At 37.5% G+C, this 23,616-nt stretch overlaps 1 protein-coding gene across 1 annotated transcript in view; it reads right to left on the bottom strand.

The window, feature by feature from the left end:
- Pde11a (phosphodiesterase 11A) overlaps window positions 1-23,616 on the bottom strand; it is a 369,570-nt gene that overhangs the window by 163,967 nt on the left and 181,987 nt on the right. The window contains exon 6 of the mRNA XM_027946092.3: window positions 14,515-14,647. Within this exon, the coding sequence (XP_027801893.2) occupies window positions 14,515-14,647 (133 nt within the window). The remainder of the gene's footprint in view (window positions 1-14,514; window positions 14,648-23,616) is intronic.

The following is a 23,616-nucleotide window of genomic DNA, read 5'->3' as shown; positions in this document are numbered from 1 at the left end:
GGCATTAATTTCATCTATGAGAATTGATCTTATGATAATTATAAAACTATGCACAGAAAACTTACAGATGAAGGTGTGAATGATTGCATTACAAATTTTGGAATCAACTTTCAGTTTATATATATATATATATATATATATATATATATATATATATATATATATATAAGCAATGCTAGGATTTTTATTTTGGTAGGGAGAATGTTGTATTGAGATTGTTAATTAATTTGGGAAAGAACGAATATATTTTCAAAATTGAGTCTTTCAATCCATAAACATCCTTCAATATTTAGTGCTTTTCAAACTTATTTCAGCAAGTTTGTTTGTTTGTTTTGGTACCAAGGATTGAACTCAGGTGTACTTGACCACTGACCCACATCCCCAGCCCTATTTTGTATTTTATTTAGAGTCAGGGTCTCACTGAGTTGCTTAGCACCTCACTTTTGGTGAGGCTGGCTTTGAACTTATGATCCTCCTGCCCCAGTCTCCTGAGCCGCTAGGATTACAGACATGTGCCACTACACCTGGCTTTAGCAAATTTTTAATGAAGAGGTCTTATACACAATTTGTTAAATTCATGCCTTGGTATTTTAAAAGTTCATGTTATTATTGTAAATGGCATTATTATTTAATTTTCTAGTGCTTGTACAGTCTTTCCTTGGGATCTATGGGGATTTAGTTCCAGGACTCTCATGAATAACAAAATCTGCAGGTGCTAAAGTCCCTTACCTCAAATGGCATCATATTCACATAGAACTTACACATATCCTCCTGTACATTATATTCTCTTTAGATTACTTATAACATCTAATATCATGTAAATGCTATATAAATAGTTGCTATACTGTATAATAGGGGAAAAAAGTCTGCATATGTTCAGTATAGTTGCAATTTTTTTACATTTTCCATCGGTGGTAGGTTGAATCCATAGATAGAGAACTACAGATGTAGAGTGTCAATTCTATGCAATTGGTACATAGAAATAGAATTGATTTTTATATTGAAGTTGTATCCATCACTTTTCTTATATTTAATTATTAATTGTAATACATTATCTATACAGTGTTTTGGATATTCTAGCCACATCCTTATACCATCTTACTCTTCAATGCTTATGCCCTTTATCCTGTGATTTTAGACTATGATTTTTCTCTTTTTGATTACATAGATTGATTTTTGAGAATTCCAGGTACAAAACAAAATGAAGCCATAACCAAAAACATGGGCATAAGTCATTCAGCCAGTGTACTCTTCCAATAGATATTTATTAATATCTCCTATGTGTATTATTGGGTGTTGAAGACATAAAGATGAATCAAGCAGTCATTACCCTGGAGGAGCTCACAGTCTAGTAAAGATAGAAATAAAGAAAAACAAGTGTTCAAGCAGAAAATGGTCAAAACACTATAAAAAAGCTAACAACTGACTCTTTTTGAAGAAATCAGGAATAGCTTTAGATTGTTTATGATGGGCCTCCATAAGATAATGAAATGAGCTAACATTTATTGGATATTCACTGGGTCAGGCAACCTGTTCAGCATTTGCACATGCATTATTCTATACATTTTTAAAAATAGCTCTATGAGGTAGGTACTCTTATCATCCTCCCTTATCAGATGAGGCTTGGAGAGATTAACTGCCTTGAATGGGAGAGACTGGTTCAAAGGAGGCCAGACAATAACAAACACATCCATCAAAGTTATCTTCCCAAAGAACAGAGTGGCTTTCTTCCTCTCCCTAAGGATAAAATCTGAATTAAGGCAGTTCTAGTACCACGAAGAGATGGAAGCCGGTTTTAGGCAGGCTTCAGAGGTGTAAGCTTGGGTGAATCACTGCAGGGCTAGAATGCTAGGCCTGTTCTGTGTTGCCAAGGAAGGGTCACTCACTAATGAACAGCAATGGTGGTCTGAGCCTGCACTGAGCAACAGGAACAGCTGTCTCTGCCACCTTTGGGACAATTGTAGACCCTGTCTAACCTCAACTACAGATTTGAGGCAGCTGAGGGAAGAGGTCACAGTGGGCATGAAGAAAAAGAGCATTGAGTGAGGAAGAGCTCCAGAGCCTACAGATGAGAACAACAAACCTTAGGCTGTTTGCCCGTGAAAGCAGAGAGTTTTGTTCACCCATCATTTTCAAAGTATTGTAGCTCTCTCAAAGATCTTTTTATTCTGAGGATTTGAGTTCCCCGGTTCCTAAGGAGGATAACATGGAGGGGTCTGGTTCGAGTAAGGGTTGTAGAGTTCCTTGAGTTGAGGAGCACAGAAAATTTGAGAGAAACAATACAGAGTTTAAGTTGACACACTTCACAACTGAGATGGCAATGGGAGAGAAGGAGGGGCCTCGCATGGGTAAAACTGCCATGGCAGATGGTGTCCAACAAAAAGACAAAACATCGAGGGTGAAAGAAGGCGACATCAGTAACAGGGATAGGAAAGAACTCCAAAGCTCATGATCTTCACTCTGAGGCTTTGCTGAACCTCTCATGTATGAACAGATTCTTATAGCCTGTGGAATTTGACAAAGGCTTTTGACTTATTAATTTCATCTATAAGAATTGATCTTATGATAATTATCAAAGCTATTCACAGAAAACTTACAGATGAAGGTGTGAATGATCGCATTACTTATCATAGTGATTTGTTAGAAATAACCTGAGTATTCAATTAAGATTTAGTTAAGTAAATCATAGCACATATTATTCCATATAATGGAATAAATATTATGCATCTAATTAAAATCATGCTATAGGAGGATATTTACTGGCAAGAAAAATATTTAATATATTAAGTGATAACAGTGTAGGTTCCAGTGGTTGTGCAAACACGTCATATACACTGGAAAATTATAACTGTGACAGTTCCCTTTGAATTGATGGCCTATGGAAGTTTTTTAAATTATTATTTCTAATTTTAGATAATGAATATAAATTACTTGTACACAAGGAAGAAAAATTATTTTCCAAAATAGAACTAAGTGGGAACATCAGTGTCGAATGCTGTGGAGGGGTCAAATAAGATAAGGATTGAAAACAGGTTATGAATTTAGCAACACAATGAGGATAATTGCAGAGATGGTTGAGAGAAGAAGGGATGGGATCAGGAATAAAATTTAGTTATGGAGCAGAGGAAAGTCACATGAGAAAGCAGAGCTGCATCAATCCAGAGCTTATCTTGCATCTGCTAAGCATGAGAGGAGAGATGAGGTAACAATGTTGAGGGTGTCTTTAGAATTTTTCTCACAGTGACTGGGGGAAGAAGGAGAGGCCAGTTCTAGCTGGCTAAGAGAATAGGGGAGAGGGGAGCATCTGATGATCAACATGGTTGATGAGCCCAACAACGTGGAGGAGAAGAACAAGGGAGAACAGAGTGTAATGAGGGTTCCCAATTTAAGGTCATTAAGACGATTCTCTAATTGCCATTTGAGGTGATGCTATTGTTTCTGGAAAGTCACACTAATCCAGGTTAGTTGATATGACCACATGACATTGTGAGGCTTGGGAGCCCTTTTCATTCTTTACAATGGCGGAAGAAGGAGAAGGAAAATGAAGCTTATTATAGAAGCACAGGACCTCTAAAGAATTCACTCTGAACTGTGAGAAAAAGGAAAAAGAAAGCATGAAGTCTCATATCTATTCATATGGTTTGGATCTGAAATGTCCCCCAAAGGACATTGGAGGCTTGTTCCCCAGCCCATAGAGTTTTGGGGATGTGGTAGAATCTTTAGGAGATAGAGCCTGGTGGAAGAAAGTTGTCACTGAGAGTGTGCACCTGAAGGGAATATTGGAACCTCAGCCCTTCCTGTCTTCCTCTCTCTGTTTCCTGGCTGTCATGAGGTGAATGGATGTTATCTACTATGGACCCTTGCCATGATGTACTGTGTCACCACAGGCCCAAATCCAAACTACCTCTGAAACAATGAGCCAAAATAAAAAATTTTCTCCTTTTAAGTTGGTTATCTCAGGTATTTTGTCATAGTAACACAAAACTGACTAACCAATTAAATAATCCCATCTCTCCAGATTGTGTCAGCCAATGGAGCTCAAATAATGTGTATAGGCTACCTGGCCCCAACCAAGTCACCCAAACTCCCAATGCCTGAATTTTTATCATGTATACTTGTTTTCTACAGACAATAATGGTAACATTGGTCATCTTGAGATTTTGATATCACAGTTGATTCTCACCTTTTCTTCTTTGTGCATTTTCTTGTTTTACAAATTATTTCATAAGCATATATATGTGAAAGGGTTTCAAAATTTGTAAAGTATCTATGTAAGTATCACTAACATTGAAAGAAATACCTGTCAAAGCATATCTACTTCATTGTTCCACAAGGTCCCTGCTAGATCATTCTTAGTCTTAAAATTCACACTGTTAGAGTCCCCAAAGTTAGCCTATCTGAGATGAAGCAATGTTTCTAGGAAGCTAAAGTTAAAATAAGTATATTATCTGGAGGTGTCCAGTTCTGTGCAATTAAAAATGTACTTACTTAAAAATTTTTCCTAGCCTCTGTCCTCATAGGGCCTTTCAATTTAATGGGTCTAATTAAAGTTGGTTCTTTGGAGCCATCAAAACCTAATTGTTATATTTTCCAGCCTCTCAAAAGCAGTCAAAAGAAATGTAAATGAATTGGTGGTGATGTAATACTATTAATCAATATGTAGTGTGCTTCCTTTCCCTAGACAGATATGTATAGCTTTAACAATAATCTAAAGCAAAACTTTATCCCAAAGTCTAATCTACTGGTGAGATGTTCTAGTTCAAATACTAGAACAAGGGGAGTTTGCCAATATTCAGAGTCAATCCCTTGCTTTCCTGGAAATAATGAAGAGAGTTTACTTTAGGCCAACCTGTACACAGGATCAATCCTAATGGCTTATATGGCATAAGAATAAAAAATAAATAAATAAATAAAACAAACCAACCTTTGTGCTTAGAGCTCAGGCACTGTCTGCACTGCAACCTCAGCTATAATTAAAGTTAGTAAATTATCTGTGTGTGTCTAGACCCATACATGTCTTTCCTACCCACAGCTACCCCTGTATATCTTATCAAGTCTTAGTAATCACCCTCCTTCTAACTCCCCCTGACCAATCACATTCCTCATCATCTGGATTCTTATGTCCACTATCCAACCTTCCTTACCAAACCCTTCACTTGGGACAGGATCTCAAACTAGCTTAAAATAAGTACCAGTGACTAAGAGACAATTACCAGTAGTAGATGCATTTCAGCAGATTCACAGACCTTTATCTCTTATAGGTTTCAGTTTTGCTCATTTTCTTTGTACCAGAAACATAAGTGATAGAACAGAAGGTGTCACAGAGAATAGGGAATGAATTGTCCTGCCAGGCTGGCACTCAGCGTCCCAGATTGTAGGAGTGCTCCACTATAAGACTTTGACAGCTGAAATAGGCTCTAATGCTCCACTTCAGAGGATCTCAGAGCTGGGGCCCCCATTATCCTTAAGCGCTACAGACAAAGGTGAGTACTACTGAGTTGTTTATAATAGGCTTTTTTAAAAATCTGAAAAAAAGATCCTCACATGGAAGAGCTGCACAGGATGGAAGACTTAGAGCTGGATATGTCCTAACACTATGAACCTCTGGCATGGCCATCCATAGCAGGGGAGCTCTGGGTGATGGTGGGTTTCCTCCAATTCCTGAACCTGTAGCAAGTAAATGGACCATCGACTTCATCCCTGCCTAAAACCTGCCCTACTTTCTAGTTATTTACTGCCACTCCTCTTGTTAAGAGAACCTTTCCTATTTAAGTGTTGGGTCCAATTGTTCATTCCTTTTGTAGGCAGAAAACAAATCCTACATGTGAGAGCTCTGGAAGTTTTCTCCATAACTACACAATTGAAAGGAAATACTAAATTAAGCAATTGAATATAATACATTGAATTGACTAAATAATGGCTTGTTTTGCATTTATGTAATTTTTAATGTGTTCTTCTGAATCTAATATGAAAAGAGGGCAGAAACCTTCACAGAGGATGTTACAAAGTGCAACTAATTACAGGGCTTTGCATTCAGAAGCACGGTGCCAACAAAAAGTAAGGTTAGAATAATTATTTTATGGTAAAGGTACTTGTAAATAGACATGTACTCCAAGAAGCCACCTGATGCATTGGCTGATTATCGTAGATATAGTTTATATTCATGCTGTTAGGACAGCCTCAGACAAAGCCCTTAGTTAGAATAAAATAGAAAAAAAAAAAAACACTCCATACTGACAATGATAACAGAAAATGATCCATCTGATTTCTCTGAAGATACAGCAAAACAAGTTGATTTACTTAGATATTACATTATTTCAATCCTGGATTTGAATCATTTTTTAGATAAATTTCAGAGGGCTCACAGTAGTCTAGTAAAGTATAATTTCACAGATGATATAAAGGACCTAAAAATTTAGAGTACCTTTGTAATTTTGCATGATTTTAAAGTAATATGAACATACACAAAATGTAAAGCAATAATAAAATCAAAAGTTCTAATCTTATCTCTCTTGAGATGGCAACTATTATTAATTTAGAATAAATCCTTCCTTACCTTTTCCTATAAATATCTAACATATTTATGTATCAACATATAATATATTCAACAATATATAGCATATTCATTAACAATGCATAGTTAATATATTCAACAATATTGACAATATTCAACAGTAATGACTATTATGTATTAAACATTGTTCTAGTTATTGTAGGTATATCAGTGAACAAAACTGAAAAAAAAAATCCCTACCTTCTCAAAGCTTACATTCCAGTGACAGAGATATGCAATATAAGAAAATTATATGTTAGAAGGTGCAAGTATTACGGGGGCAGTGTAATAGGGGTGGGGGATAGAGCAGAAGAGGGATAAGAAATACCAAGGGTGCCAAAAATGTCTTTGGCAGGTAATGTTTGAACAGTGGCCTTCAAATGTTTGGATGTGAGTTACGCTGAAATTGGGGGGAGAGTATGTCATCTGAGAGAGCAGCCAGTGTAAAGGCCCTGAGGTGGTGTAGGAGTGGTTTGTTCTAGGAGCAACAAGGAGACTGACATGGCTGCAACAGTGTAACTGAGTACTGGATGTAGATAGTGGGGTGCCAGATCCTTTGGGTCCTTGTAGACATCTGAAAGAAATGTGAATCTGGTTTTTACTCTAGTGAAATAAGGAGACATTGAAGAGTTTGTGAGCAAAGTCAGGATCTGACTTAAAAATGAAAAGTCTCTGGCTGTTGTGCTGAGAATAGAACACAGGGGGGAAGGTGGAAGCAGAGAGACAGATGAAGAGGCTGTGGCCACGAAACAGTCCAGAGCTACAGGGGCTTGAACCTGACTGGGAGCATCTAGGTAGTGAGAAATGGTCAGATTCTGGATGGATTTTGCAAGTAGAGCCAGTTGGACTTCCCAATGCATTAGCTGTGCAAGATGAGAGAAAGACAGAGCCATGCCTATGTATTAAATTTCTGTCATAAGCATTAAGAAGAACTGAGTTGCCTTAACAGAGGTAGGGGAAGAAGCTTGGAGGCAAGAAGACTGTAAACTCCATTTTGGACACAGTAAGTTTGAAGTATCTAAATAAAATATGTACACAAATATGTAAATATGCCCACAGGTACTATACTATACATTATTTTAAACATATTTCTCTGTTGCTTGCTTTTTATTCCTCATGGTCATTTTTTCATGTCAGGAAATAGATTATTTCCTAGGATAGAGACATTTTGTGTCTTTTTGTGATATGATAGGCAGAATTCTAAGCAACCCCTAAGATTCCAGCATGCCCCCAACCCCTCTATTACAGCTTTGCACACATCTTGTTTAATCCCCTCCCCTTGGATGTGGACAGGGCTGTGAATATGATAGGACAGTCACTTCCCTGGTTAGGTTATGTTGTATGACAAAAGTGGTGTATAATCACTACTGACTTTATGTAAGTCACTCTTGACATTCTGTAAGTTTCTATTACAGCCACCTGGAGTAATATTCTCCCACTGACTTTGAAGAAGTGAGCTTCCATGTTATGAGAGGGCACATGCTAGGACCTGAGGGCAATCTATGGGAACTGAGAAAGATCCCTGACCAACAGGCAGTATGAAAATGGGAACCTCAGGCTACAACTACCAGCAACTCAGTTCTGTTAAACACCTGAAAGAACACAACAAACAGGCAAAATGCACACACACAAAACCTCCTCCCCACCATCATCACCAACAAAACACTAAGTTCCAAATGAGAACCCATCTTGTCAATACCTTGAGTTTTGGCCTTGGGAGACCCTGAGCAGAGAACCCAGCTATTCCATGCCCAGATTTCTGACCTACAGTAACTGCAAGATAATAAATAGGAGTTGTTTAGCTGTTGAGTTTGTGGAGGTTTCTTATGCGGCATTAGAAATTTCATATGCATAGTATTCCTGTCAATGTCTTCAGAAACAAAGAAGGATACCTCTTCCAAGAGAATGTAACACACCAAAACCCACTACATGATTACTCAGGAATATGAGTGTTTCTTGTGCCACTATGAGTAAAAGCAGTTATGTAGGTAGGTCTCTTTTGTTTTAAATTCCTTTCAAGGATCATAGAGTCTTGTAACAAAACAAACATACAGTGATTTTCTTAAGATGGTAGGATTTAAAGCTCAGAACCTTAGTTCAGGCTCCCTGACTGTCTTACGTAACCATTTGGTCATAATTTTCCACCCATAAACCAAGGAGTTAGGCCTTAAAACCCATGCATGCTTCCAAGCCCAGCAAGCAGCACTCCTGAGAGTCAATTCAAATAGGCACGCAGAAGGCAAATAATCCAAGTAATGGCTGTGGCTCTCCTGCTAAGGCGGCTCTGTTCTCCACAAGGAGAAAGCTCTATTAAATATTTAAGACAGTCACAAAGAGAACGCCCAGCAGGTGGACAACTATGATTACTTGCCCCATAGCCCTCTCAGCAGGTGCCTGAAAGCACCTGCAATGAGGTTTACATCACATTAAAGACATCCCTTCATAACCTCTATCAAAAGGAAGACCAACAGCTACAAAGCTGATTTCAAAACAAGAATCATTCTCTTGTCGCATTTCTTTGGGCAGAGTTTCTTAGGACTTTTCAGAAATTATTACAAGATAGGAACGACGCCAAAATTAGAAATTTAGTTTAACCTACATACTTTAACTGTACAGATAAACCAAAGTGTGATAGAGTAAATTATCTTCTTAACAGAAAACTGTCACTAGTGTCATGAATCCCTCAAATAGCAAGGTTTCCATGCTATTCCAAATTGGAGAAGAAACTTTCAAATGTACACAAGCGGATGTACTGTGTCCAGCACCAGCATTTAATGACTGGAAGCATCCACAAGATAGTTGACTAGGTGAGTCATTCATGAGTACAATTGAAAAATCATAAACTGAAGCTGGTAAGTTAGGGACTATACACATTCAGTTATGATTACTGCTGAATAACTTCATTCGTAAAAAAGGGAGCACCTCCCTAATGTACCAACACTGATTTGAAACACTGGTTTGGGTTTAGCATGAACAAAAACTAAGCTTTTGTTGTATAAAGCCACAGAGATTTGGGAGTTAATTTATTGCCTTAAATGATAGGGATGTTTGAAATGTAAGATAGGGCTATACTGAAATCCAATGTAAGTGGTTTTTGTTACATGTTGTGATGTTTTTCAGGCTTCTTGAATCTAGGCAGTGCAGCCAGCTCCTGAAATTTGATCATGCCAATTGTGCCTAGGTGACCAAATCCTTGGATGCCTGGCCACTCTTGTGAAGACACAGGTCTACTGGCTTCTTTAGGGGATGACCTGATTTTGATTTACAAAATATTCATACAGGACTTTACATCTTATAAAAAGTAGTATGCCCAAGATGACTCAACTAAGGAGTACAGTAGACCTTTTGGCCATAAGTCACTATTACCAGGCAGGTGATGGTCCCTCTGAGAGACTACTCAGAGAAAGAGCATTAAATTAAAAACTAGAAGGTCCATAGTCTCAAGGAAGCTGTGTGGCCTTGGGAAAACCATTTCAGCTCTCCAATTATCCATTTCCTCACCAGAAAATGAAATAAACCCCTACTATTTCCATTAACTAGCAGTTGATACATCTATAGTACAAAATCTCAGAATAGGATCAATCCATTTTGAAGCATTCTATCCCAAGTTGCTACATTTTCTGATGGACTGGGGTCCTTCATGCTCAGTAAAGAGAATTCAAGTTGCTGGAATTAGCCACTGAGACATTGAGAAACATTGAGAGACACTAGTGCTCAGGATAATTGCATTTACAGAAAATTTAAATTCATTATTCAAATGTAGACTGAGAAAATCTGTAGGAAAAAATAGGAAATACATTAAAAAAGATTCCCTGTACTACCTCTTTCAAATTCATATTAGTTGTTCTCAAACCATTCTGGGAAGTCAGTGCAGAAAACAAAAAGGTAAGCTTTTTTTCCAGTGGAGATAATAATTAACAATTAATCCTAAATTTTAAAATTGTTTCTTGATTTTCTACCACTGATAAATAAACACAGATGCTCTTCAACTTACAATGCTTTAACATTCTGATCAACCCATTATAAACTGAAAATAGCATGTCAAAAGTGCATCTAACATACCCAACCTTCAAACATCATAGCTTAGTCTAGCCCACCTTAAACATGCTCATTACATTAGCCTACAGTTGGAAGAAATCTAACACAAAGCCCAGTCAATAATAAAGTGTTGAATATCTCATGTACTTTTTTGAATATTGTACTGAAAGTGAAAAGCAGGATGGTCGTATGGATATGCTCTTATCCCACTGTACAATTGAAAAATCATAAATCGAAGCATTGCAAGTTAAAGACTATCCACATTCAGTTATGATTCCTGGGAAAAAATACAGACCCATGTACTATCTTCACCCATGTTAAAAGAGGACTCAAACACTTGAAGGAAGAAAAAATAATTCTAAACATTGTTTCTGTCTCTAAGATAATTCTGAAAAAAAAAAAAAAAAAAAAAAAACAAAACTTTTCGTGTTGAGGTAAAAGGATGAAGTGATTTCATTTTTTCATGATTTTTTTATCTTGAAGGAAATATGCATTCATTAATAAAAAAGTATTATGTGAAATGGTTGTCTTTGTCTTCTTATCTACACTATCTTACATCAGGCTTTGTAGAGAGACGGTTTGAGCCTCCTAGCCTCTTGGGAGCTCTGTGGCTCACTCTGGAGTTTGTTTCATTCATTATTAACATAGCAGTTGACACCTGTCACTGTACTTGAGGAGTGAGGAAACCTAAGCAGATAAATAAGTTTCCTTGCCTTTGTGTGATGATCACACACACACACACACACACACACACACACACACACTTATAGGATATATATACCAAATATCTGTATTTAAATAGAACACAGCACCCCCATGCCCATTCTCTGTCATCTTCATCTACATTGATTACTTTTCTTTTTCTCTCAGCATGAGAAGAGAAACAATGTAACTTTGAATTTCAGTGCCATGCAAAGAGAACGTGTAAAAACCACAATATGATGCATTTTCAAATTTGCATTTTAATCCAGTATTAGTTCCGAGGTTGATTGGAAACATCTGGCTAAAGGACCAGGAAATAATGAGGCTCTAAATTCATGCTTTATTTTATCATAGGTAAGTGATGAGTAAGTTCATGAAAAATAGTCCCTGCTCAGCCTGACTGTCTTCAGATAGCATTGCTTCTCACTACCAAATCAGAGTATGAAAATTTTATGCCTAACCCCACAGAAATAACTGTTGCCTTCTGCTTGAGAGTCCAGCTTCTTCTTTTCATAGATCAACAGGACAAGCTACGTTACTGGGATGGCTATGCATGTGGAAGAAAATGCAAAATGGCTGCATCACTAATCCAGAAGAGATATGGTAAGAGTCTGCCTGGAGACACAAGGATTTGGTATATTCAAGCTGATTATATTCCATTAGCAAGAAGTAGTCTGAGGTATTGTGCTTGCTAAATATGGTGTTTTTCAGAAGAAAAAAAAGAGCAATGATTAAATAAGAATTTTTCATTCTCTGGTGAAGGCAAAGATGTTTATGGCTTCTGATCCAATATGTCATTCTTTTAGGAATAGACTCTAAAATCTCTTGTACTTGAGCATGTGTTCAGGAATGTCCCTGGCAGTTATGCATGTAACAGTAAAGCACACAGTCCAAACATCCATTAATGCCCTGGTGGATAAACAAAATGATGCTTATTTATTCATTGGAATATCTTGTAGCAATGAAAATAAATGAAGGGTTATACATTTACACAACTCAGAAACATAATTTTGGTGAAAACAAAAAGTAAGCCACAGAAGGATACATACCCTATTAGTCATTTTATGTAAAATACAACAACATATTTGGCAGGGATTCAAACATGTGCAATGGAACTATATAAAAAAGCAAGGGAATGAAAAATTCAGATTTAGGATACAGGTTACCTCTGTGGGGGAATAAGGAGATGGGATTAGGGAAGATCAACACAAATATTCAAAAGTAATAATCTTTTGATTTTTCTTAAACTGGGTGGTAGGTACATAGATATACATTTCATTATGTTCTGTTATACCATCAGAAATATCTTATGAACCAATAAAAAATAGTGCAATTTGATTTTTTGTCTTCCTCAGAATTTTAATTTGAATCTCTTTGTCCAAAGCTAAGAGCAGAATAATAGGAACTCACTCAAATTTAATGGTATGATTTGGGGTGGGAAATGACTATTGTTCCCTGACATCTAATCAACTACATTGACTTTGCAATAATGGATTGTCAATTAATGATTTTTATGCATAGCAAAGTCTTTTGGTTTGTCTGTTATTACTGAGGTTAATAATAGAATACTGGGAGTATTTCTTCATAAAATTGTAAGTATAGAAATCTTTTCATTATTATCTAATATCAAGGAAGAGAGAAACATAGCAAAACTTCATAAAATCAGTCTTCCCTCAACTGCAATGCTGAAGTTTATACTACTGATATCTGTAGATCATTTTCACTGTGCTATAACAGAACTCAGGGGTGGTGTTCATCCTTACAAGAGGAGAACTAAAGATTCTTTGGACTGTCACTTTCCCTAGAAAGGTAACTCAAAGTTCAGTCTTGGTGTCTTAGAACTGAAGAAAGCTAGAGGGTATTCAGTGTTAAGACAACCAAGGGGGCATATTTGAAAGAGCCCAACCTAGACTGGGAGTTCATGCTCCAAGGTAGGTGCTTCTAAGCCTGATGCTCAAGAAGGAATAGAAAATATACAAAAAAAATACACAGAAAAACTCTCCTCTGGGGGAAGAGAGTTCCAGACAGCCACAGAGAGGTGGTAAAGTTTAGGAATTTAAAATTTCCCTGCACAGATCTGCAAAGGTGACCTGACTCAAGTTATAGATTAGACTTAGATCTCAGCCTTCATTATGTCCCTGCCAGAGACAGTTGAGGCAGCACAAGGCCAGGTGAAGGGTACAGTCTGTAGAGTCAGATAATAAGGCTGATTCCTTGTCTGTCTCCAGAGCCATGGACAAGCTCTCAATTTCTGTAAAACAGGGATGATGACTCCTCCTTTTTGGCATTGCAGAGATTAAAAGTTCAGTTGTTATTATTACTAATCTACCCGATCTTGTGTAGGCAGTGTGATCATTCTGAAATACAACTCAGGCATCTCCTGCATTTAAAACAAAAATATTGGTTCCCATTGTGAATATTCAACCTCTTAACTTATCTTTCAAAGCTTTTTGGTGATCTGGACCTGCTTCCCTCTCCATCCTCATCAATTGTGGCTCCTCAACCCTGTTAAAAAAAAAAACCCAGTTCCCCAATTCCCTGTGCTTGTTCAGCTTTGCTTACAACACATATTCCTCTCATTCTTGGCCACCAAGATACTCCTGCTACTCTTGAGAGCTCAGCCTGGCAATCTAGAATGGGAAATTTTATACATATATATTTTTCTCTATATATTATATTTATTTATTTATTTATTTATGCTTATACACACACATATCCACACAGAGCTTTTATAAGCTTGTATGAATTTATCTGTATGATGCTCTATATTATCTTAGAATGTAAACGGTTTTAATATATTCTGCATATCAGCAAAATGCACCCATATAATTAACACTAAACAATAACATTAACCAATTTACTGTTTCTTGGGAGCAATTTTGAAAAATATGGTAGTTACTCCAGCATCTGCTGGAAATAACTGTTATATGCACATTTTATTATTAAATATTTCATAGCTCAATATAAAGTACATCTAATCATAAAAGAGCATCAGACTGAGAATAGTCATTTTGCCACCAATGAGGGTAGAGAAAGGAAGTTTTCTCTCAGTCAACAGTTAGCATGTTAAAACTCAGACCACAGAGAAAAGATGCAAAAGAATTGCCAATAAATTCAGGGGGTACTGTGGATCTATAAGATGCCCAGTTTTCCTTCAACCAGCAAACTGTCAACATTATGACTATTGAACCTAATGATGGCAACCAGAGAATGCCTCTTACCTCAGCATCAAAGCGCGGATCCTGGTAGGCATCACTGATGTTCACAGGAAGGCCTGTTGAAGCAACCAGCTCAGCAATGCTGTTGTTTATTAGCCAGTCGGAGTATGATGACTTTTCCATGCTTTCTTTGAAACTGTCAGAGTACCAATACAGGAAACAAGGAGAAAAATGTAAGTTTGTTTGAAAGTGAACCCAACAAAACTATACAAGTAACAGGATTATCTGTACTCATTAAGAAAGTATGATGACATTAGTCACAGAATAATCATAAAGTAATTATCAGTAGCTACTTCAAAAAAACTTATTATTTTTATAATGTCAAATCCCTGAGTAGAAACCATAGATTCACTATGATGCAGAGAATAACTCCAGGTTATATTTAGACCCCCAAATAGGCAGATATAAAGCTGATAATCAGGTACTAAAAAACTGACAATAGTACACCATTGCATTGAACTCCGCAGCCTGCCCGACTTAACTGAAGAGACTGGATGCTTTGGGACCAAGAAAAGTGAAATCCAAGAATGGGGGGAAATCAGGAAATTAATTAAGAACTTGCAAAATTTTAAAAGTAGCAAAGAACAAATCTAGATTATATAATTTTAGTAATTATTCCAGTGACTCTATTAGTATCTGAGTAATTATTATTGTCTTGGAGTACATGTTCTTCTTATGAAATCTCACTTAAAAGTCTGTTTTAGGGGGCTGGGGTTGTGGCTCAGCGGTAGAGCACTTGCTTAGCACGTGTGAGGCCCTGTGTTCTATCCTTAGCACCATGTAACAATAAATAAATAAAATAAAGGTATTGTGTCCAACTATAACTAAAAAATAAATATTAAAAAAAAGTCTGTTTTAGGGGATGGGGTTGTAGCACAATGGTAGAGTGCTTGCCTAGTGTGTGTGAGGCACTGGGTTCGATTCTCAGCACCATATGAAAATAAATAAACAAAATAAAGGTATTGTGCCCATGTACAACAAAAAATATTTTTAAAAAGTCTGTTTTAATGTGCTGGCTGCTAATATAAATAATTTAAATTATATCCTTACTTAAATTGAACAAGGAATTTTACGCTAAATGATTTTGTAAACTTTCCCGGGTATCATTTTCATGGCAGACATTAAATTTATATAAATGATGTGAGAATTGGTAAGATTGCTCACTCTCTCCCTCCTTTCCATCTTTCTTCTACAGGTACATATTGAGCACTGATGCAAAATTGAGCATTTTAAAGAAAAATTTCCACGGGTAATGTTTGATTTGTGGTTTGAGAAATGTCAATCCAAATCATGTGAATGAACACAGGAATACGAGGGCCATGTTTTCCGAACTACATTCTGTGGTGTTCATGAGTGTACTACAGCAAAAAAATAATTATACTACTGATTTTTTTAGTCTAAACTGCATTATATGTAATAAAATACCAAATACTGTTCATAGTAATAGTTACAATGCCATAATGTACCCGTGTGGAATTTATGCCATACTGAGAATGCTAAGAAAGTGGCATGGAAAGGTCACCAAGTGTATGAATATGTGGAAGCATAGACATTATTTACCATCATTAGCATATCTCATCTGTAGAGATTGCTGGTCCGTGTCTGATAAGTTTAGAATATATTTGTGATGTTATTCATCCCTTACTGCATATTAAACACTAAGGGTACATAAACTTACTCTCTATGGATCACCAACTGAAAAATGGAAATGTTAATGAAAAGCTGAGTCTTTTAGTTCTCAAAAAGTATAAAGAAGTATAAAGACTGAGTATTTCAAAAGATAAAACTTTATTTCCTAAAACAAAGACAACAACAAAAAATCCATATTCTATTTTCTCTTCGCTACTTTAAAAAAAATATTTATTTTTTAATTGGACACCATATTTTTATTTTATTTATTTATTTTTATGTGATGCTGAGGATCAACCCCAGGGCCTCATGCATGCTAGGCAAGCGTTCTACTGCTGAGCCACAACTCCAGCCTTCTCCTTGCTACTTTATAGTTGTAAGAAATGAAATTTTAGATTATGCTTCAATAAAAGCAAAATACAGAAAGAAACATGATTATGTACCTGAAATGAGGATATTGACTTAATGTAGTAACTTCTAAGTTTACAAAAGGTGTGGATTGAATTCTGACATTTTTTTCAGGGATTATTGGCTGGTCAGTTCATTCTGTACTGTCTATACTATATTCTACGCTACAATTTTTTAAGTTCTCTATAATTGCTGGGTGCGGTGGTGCAAGCCTTTTAATTCCAGCAACTTGAGAGGCTGAGGCAGGAGGATTACAAGTTTAAAGCCAGCCTCAGCAACTTAGTGATGCCTTAAGCAATTTAGTGAGACCCTGAATCAAAATAAAAAATAAAATTAAAAGGACTGAGGATGTTTCACAGTGGTTAAGCACTATTGCATTCAATCCTTGGTACCCCACCCCCCAAAAAAAACACTCTATAATTAAGCAGTTTGGAAAGTGCTGACATAGTGTGTGCTGTGGAGGGTAGAAAGAACAGCTGCAATGGGATCTGGGAGGGGTCTGAGTAGGAGGTCAGGAGAGGAAACTGAGACATGATAGAGTAGAGGGAATGGGGACCAAGGAAGGAACTGGTTTTACCAAGCAGCATCAAAATCCTCTAAGCTGGGTCTTTCAGGATTGGTAAAAGTTTAGCAAGAGAGATTAGAGTGGTGAGGAGGAAATACTAGGAGCCAAAGACAAATTTATCAGAGTCGGAGGGTGTGTTCTTATCAAAATGAATACTCACATGGTGGGGAGGTAGATTGGAAAAGAAGGTTAAGGCTTAAGTGTGGAGACTTACTGAGTTGCTGAGACCTTATCAAGCAAGGAAATGATGGGGTTTGAGGTGTAATTTTAGGAAGTTTAATCCAGGAACAAGGAGTGAGAGAGGGTGGCTAAGAGAGACTGAGGGTGGGAAGATGTCCTGGTAGACTAGGAAGTCATAAAGGTGGGAGATGGTGATGCTGGCAATGTAAGAGGTAGTGCAGAAGATTCTGCAGGGCTTGATGGACAGGCAGTGGTGGCTCACATTTTCCTCCTGAGAACCTGTTAGCAGAGGGAGTTGTTCTGAGGAGTGGGAAGATGGGGAGAGATGCTAGATATTCTGCAAGTCTGAGACATGTTCATTACTAAAAAATCAGAACCAAATCAGTTTTCAGGATTGAAAACACTGATGGAGAGGTATGATTGTCTTCAGGGAGATAAAATGGATGAGATTGCTTGGGAGAGATTTTGTGGGGAAATCTAGATGTAGGGGAAGAGAGAAGCCAAAGGCAGCAACAATGGGGGAAGGGAGAAAGAGAAAACATAAATTTATCATCACCCACTATGGGCTAAGGGCATCCCTAAAAATCAAAGGAAGGTGCCGTAAGCATCAGGGAGGGTTTCAGGAAGATGCTGAAGTTGATAAACACATAAGTCTGAGCTTCAGTCAAAGGAAGTGGGAGAAAAAAATCACTACATTAGATCATTAAGAACGTTAGACCCCTACTTACAGAATCCCAAGGAAGATAACATGGCAGAAATACTTGGTGGGAGCAGGGGCTCCTCAAAGACTCATGTGAAATCTAAGCACATTAGAGTCTGGTTCATTCTGGCTGCATGCTGCACTGAAATCATTCTAAAATTCTTGACCAGAGTAGAAGATCAACTGGGCAAAGCACCTTTGGGCTGTTTCTAGAAAGTATAAGCTGTGGTCTTTACCCTTACAGAACTTGCTATCAGTTGAGGAGATGAGAAATAAACACACTGACATGTGAACAACATAAAAATTTAAATTCCCAATGAAAAAATTTGTCACGTAGCTGTGTTGCCAAGTTGCCAAGTCAACTGAACCAATTATGAATGCTGAAGAAGTCCAGGGAGGGAGAAAGGACTTCAGGCACTGGAATCTAGCTAAACCTTCAGACAGGAGGTAAATCTTGGACTGACCTATAGCTGCAGCAATGCAAATGGATTATCTGAAATTACCTCTGCATTTGTCCAGTTTAACGTGGCATAGGTACATAAATTAAGGTTTAGGGTGATAGGATGTTCAGAGTGACCTGGAAGTTGATTTGTCACTCTTGATATTTACATCATTGTCTTAGTCAATTTGGGCATTTATAACAAAATAACATAAACCAGGGTGGCTTATAAATAACAAACATTTGTTTTTCACACTTCTGGAGCCTCAGAAGACTAAGTCTAAAGCATTGGCAGTTTGAGTATGTGGTGTCTTCTTCCTGTATCCTCACATGGTGGAAGGAGTGTGGGATCTCTCTGGATCCTTTTTTATAATCCCATTCATGAGGACTCATCTATGTGATATAGTTACCTCCCATAGGTCCCACCTCCAAATATGCTCCTATTGAGGATTAGGTTTCAATATACGAATTTTGAGGGAAACAGATATTCAGATCATATAGCAAGTACGTTTTCAAAATTTGTTTAAAGTGTATATGCTTAGACTGGGGATGTAGCTCTGGTAGAGTGCTTGCCTATCATGCACAAGGCCCTGGGTTCAATCCCTAGTACCACTAAATAGATGATAGGAAGGAAGGAAGGAAGGAAGGAAGGAAGGAAGGAAGGAAGGAAGGAAGGAAGGAAGAAAGGAAGAAAGAAAGAAAGAAAGAAAGAAAGAAAGAAAGAAAGAAAGAAAGAAAGAAAGAAAGAAAGAAAGAAAAGCAATCTTATCTGGCTTTTGCACAAGTTCAGTCTTTCAAATCTTAATGTTCTACTGTAAACACAGAATCATGACACTGAATTACAGCTTTCAAAACCTTGCTTCTTATCTTTTTTAAAGGTAATTTTGTGTTGTAATTCAGAACCTGAGTTTCTTTTGGAGTCAGACAAGCCTCATCCAAATGCCCCTTTGGCCACTCTTCAGCAAAGTGATCTCAGGCAATTATTCATACTTCATTGTAAAATGGGTATACTATTACTACCTAGATAGTTATTGTGCAGACTAAGGTAATAATTTATGCCAAATGTTTAGATTAGTATGTAGGTCATAATAAGCATTTTTAAAAAGCATCACAACTTTTACAGCAAATTCTGCATATGACAGTATTCCTTGGCACATTTTGTCTTATAAATTTAATCACAAAGGAAAGGGCCCAAACAATTTCTGATTTTTGAAGAACACCCCTAGCTTAAGCAGTTAGTTATTACATAAAGATCATACAGGTCAACTCTCTCTGATTTATGAGGACCCTCTAATTTACTGTGTTTTTCTTCCTTTAATTGATTGCTGTTGGAACAGGGCATGGTTAGGATCATGGACTCAGCCACAAATGGTTGCTCAGATTCTGCCCTGTGTAGGAGTCCCCTGTAATAGGAGATGGGTAGGGACTGAAATGTAATCCAGCTATGCATGTTTATGTCCATCTAACGGGGATACCTTTCTCTAATTCTCAAGAGATGCTTGAATGGCTGTCAATAGCCTGCTTCAATCTTCAACACATCTGACAAATGGGCATGTAACCTCAAATTCAATACCTTCTGTGCCAGGAAACTCACTGTTTACAAAATATTCCATTGCATTATGTGGCAGCTCAATTTTCTTTATAATAATCATCATCCTTTGTTCCCAGCCCCATGGTTTGTAGCCGAAGAGCATAGATCTCACTCTCTAGTAGCTCTTGAAATATGGCAATAATCAACACATTCCCCATGGTCTTCCACTTAAGATTGTTCCATCCCAACCTATCTCTAGTCTTTTCAGCTGCTCTTCCTGTGGCATGCCTTCCTTGTTCAGACCATACAAGCAAACCACATAGTCCTGCTTGCTAATGGTCCTCTCAGGGATCTGAGTCAGATGAAGGTAGGATGATACCTTTTATTTTAGACACTGTTCCCACCAGTCATCTTGTTCATTTCCAATAGATCCGTGTGTGTGTGTGTGTGTGTGTGTGTGTGTGTGTGTGTTCTGCTGGGGATTAAACTCCATGGCCTCCTGCATCCTAATTAAGAGCTGTATCACTGAGCTACTTCTCCAGCCCAGTAGATCTTTCTTTAAATAGGATTTTGGGAGCTCACCTTAATATCCAGAATTGCATTAATCATATCAGGAGCTCAAAAGAATCTGACCAGAAATAGAAAAGGCCAATATTAAGATTTTTATATTGGGTCCAATGAAAATAAGGAATGTCACCACAGTTTGGAAATACATTTTTAGCTGGATTAATCCTGGAGTCTCCAGAGCTTGAGGATTCAAATAAGTTTATGTCAACTCAATGGTTTCTATTTTCCATGCATGCGGATGTATGAATATAGACATTTCTGAATAAGTCCTCCTCATACCCTCAGTTCCTGGGGAGACATTCTTTCATTCAAGGGCCCTCCCCTCATCAAAGCCCACTGCTTGGAAAACACTCAAAGGAGGCTGACCATGGGCTTCAAGAGGGCCAAAGGTTCATGAGCAAGAGAAGAATGTCCTCCCCCGATTTCTTTGTAGCATTTTGGTTCCTGGATCCTAAGATCATATTGCTTGTCCACATTGTCACAAGTTTCCTCATTACTTGGCTTCTTTACCCACTGCCCACACTACTCTCTGTACAAGTAGTGATTAGGATGGGCTGACCTGGACTACAGATATGTCCCCTTGTGCCAAGAACCCGTGCATAAACTCCTTCCAGCAAGAAGACCCTTATCAATTGCCTCATGAATTTCTGGCGTGAGTGCTGGTGGGTGCACATGTGTGTTGCCAAGACATTTACTTCATGCCAGTGCACAGAAAAGAGAGGGAAAATGCCTCCAAATTCTTAAGACATTAGTTTTAAACCAAAGCCCACTTGAGAAAACATTCAAATGTTCCTAAGTTTTCCTGTTTTTTAAACAAATCATTCATTTATTCATGTGTAATAGTTTTTTACATTCAAGTCATAACATAATTTTGACCCATGTAGTGGGAATATTATTTTAAAAATTCTGACTTGAAGGAAAAAATACAAAAAAAAAATCATTGAAAAAAAGTCTTAGAAGGTGAAAGAAATATCATTGACATCTAAACTTTAGTGAAACATCCTTGGGAGGAAAAAATTCACTACTTCATAGCTTTTTAAAAAAAAAACTCTAAAAAAATTTAAAAAACAGACTTCTCTAAGCTCAAGGATTTGTTTTAAACTAACAAAGTAACTGTAAAGAAATCTCATATTTTGTTATTTTACAAAGATCAAGGGCAGTGGAAGATGGAGGTATTTAAGTGAGTTTCATATAAAGGGCTACAGTTTAGATCATCCTTCCTCAGAGACGTCTTGCTTCCAAATGTGAGACTCAAACTGACTTTAAAGAGATCTTCATGAGCTCAAATATTATGACTGTGGAGTGTGGGGATAAAAGAGAATTGCCCTATTACAGAAAACACATATGCCTGCAATGTGACTGCCCTGAAGTGAGTCCAAGGAAACAGACATAAACCTCAAGGCTGACAAGTCACAGAGCTGTGTTGGAGGGAAATCAATACAAGCAAAACAAAATAAGACAAAATAAAATACTCAAGGACAAGTGACTTCAACATTTTCAACTATAGATTACTGAGGACCACCCTGCCGGCCTGCGTAGAAGCCAAGGCCCAGGTCCCAATCCAGGACGGCTCCTCTGACCCTCTTGGGAGCCCAGGCCCAGGCCCAGGACCACCCTGCCAACCTGCATGGGAGCCAAGACCCAGGCTCTAGCCCAGGACCACCCTGCTGACAGGCAGACCCACACCTGAGCCCAGCCCCAGGAATAGGACCACCCCTGCCTACCAGTATATCCACATCAGAGCCCAGGCCTAGCCCATCTTGGGACACTGCAGCCATTGCCATATCACTTCCCATGCAGTAGCCTCCACCTTGGGACAACAGATGGGGCCTGGAGGCAGCTGCATCTCCAAACAGGCAGCCCAACCATTTCAGTCCCATCTCTGAAAGTGGTTGCATCCATCTTGGGACACCACAACTGCTACCTTGAGTTATCTCTGCTATTGCCACCACCACCTTTAGTTGAAGTAGGATTTATTGTGGGACACCAGCCGGGGTCTAGAAGCTCAAAACCAAAATAAGGTACAGGTAAACTGGAGGGACACTATAAGATTACAGGGTAGAAACTGTAATACCTCAGACCCACAATGCAAGAAAGGAAAACACACAGAAAACATGAAAAAACAAGGGAGAAAAGTGCTGCAAACAAATCAAGATACTGCAATAATAGAATCCATGGACAATGCAGTTGATGAAATGTCAGAAAAGAAGTTCAGAATGTACATCATTAAAATGATCTACGAATTAAAGAATGACCTAAGTAAGCAAATATAGGCAAAAATTGATCACTCCAATTAAGAGATAAGAAAGCAAATATAGGCAACCATTGATCACACCAATAAAAAAATAAGGGAGCAAATACAGGTATCAAAAGATTACTTCAAGAAAGTGATACAGATTCTGAAAAAAAATCAGAAATCCTTGAAATGAAGAAAATGATAAATGAAATAAAAAACTCAATAGAAAGCATCACCAACAAACTAGATCACTTGGAAGACAGAACATCAGATAATAAAGACAATATGAAGAATATTGTTGACCACACAGTGAAGATAGTAAGAAACCATGAACAGAACATCCAAGAATTGTGGGATAACATCAAAAGACCAAATCTAAGATTTATTAAGATAAAGGAAGGCACAGAGATTCAAACCAAAGGAATGCACAATCTCTTCAATGAAATAATATCAGAAAATTTCCCAAACATGAAGAATGAATTGGAAAATCAAATACAAGAGGCTTACAGGACACCAAATGTACAAAATTACAAGAGATCGACACAAAGGCACATTATAATGAAAATGCATAGCATACAGAATAAGGATAGAATCTTAAAGACTGCAAGAGAGAAGACTCAGATCACATACAGGGGGAGACCAATTCATATCTCAGCAGATTTTCAACCTAGAATTTCAAAGCCAGTAAATCCTGGAAAAATATATACCGAGCTCTTAAAGAAAATGAATGCCAACCAAGAATCTTATATCCAGCAAAATAAAGCTTCAGATTTGATGATGAAATAAAAACCTTTCATGATAAACAAAAATTAGAAGAATTTACCATGAGAAAGCCTATGCTACAAAGCAT

The sequence above is a fragment of the Marmota flaviventris genome, chromosome 11 (assembly GCF_047511675.1).
Source record: "Marmota flaviventris isolate mMarFla1 chromosome 11, mMarFla1.hap1, whole genome shotgun sequence".
NCBI lineage: Eukaryota > Metazoa > Chordata > Mammalia > Rodentia > Sciuridae > Marmota > Marmota flaviventris.
The sequence above is the reverse complement of the archived record's forward strand: the minus strand, read 5'-3'. Positions and strand labels throughout refer to the sequence as shown.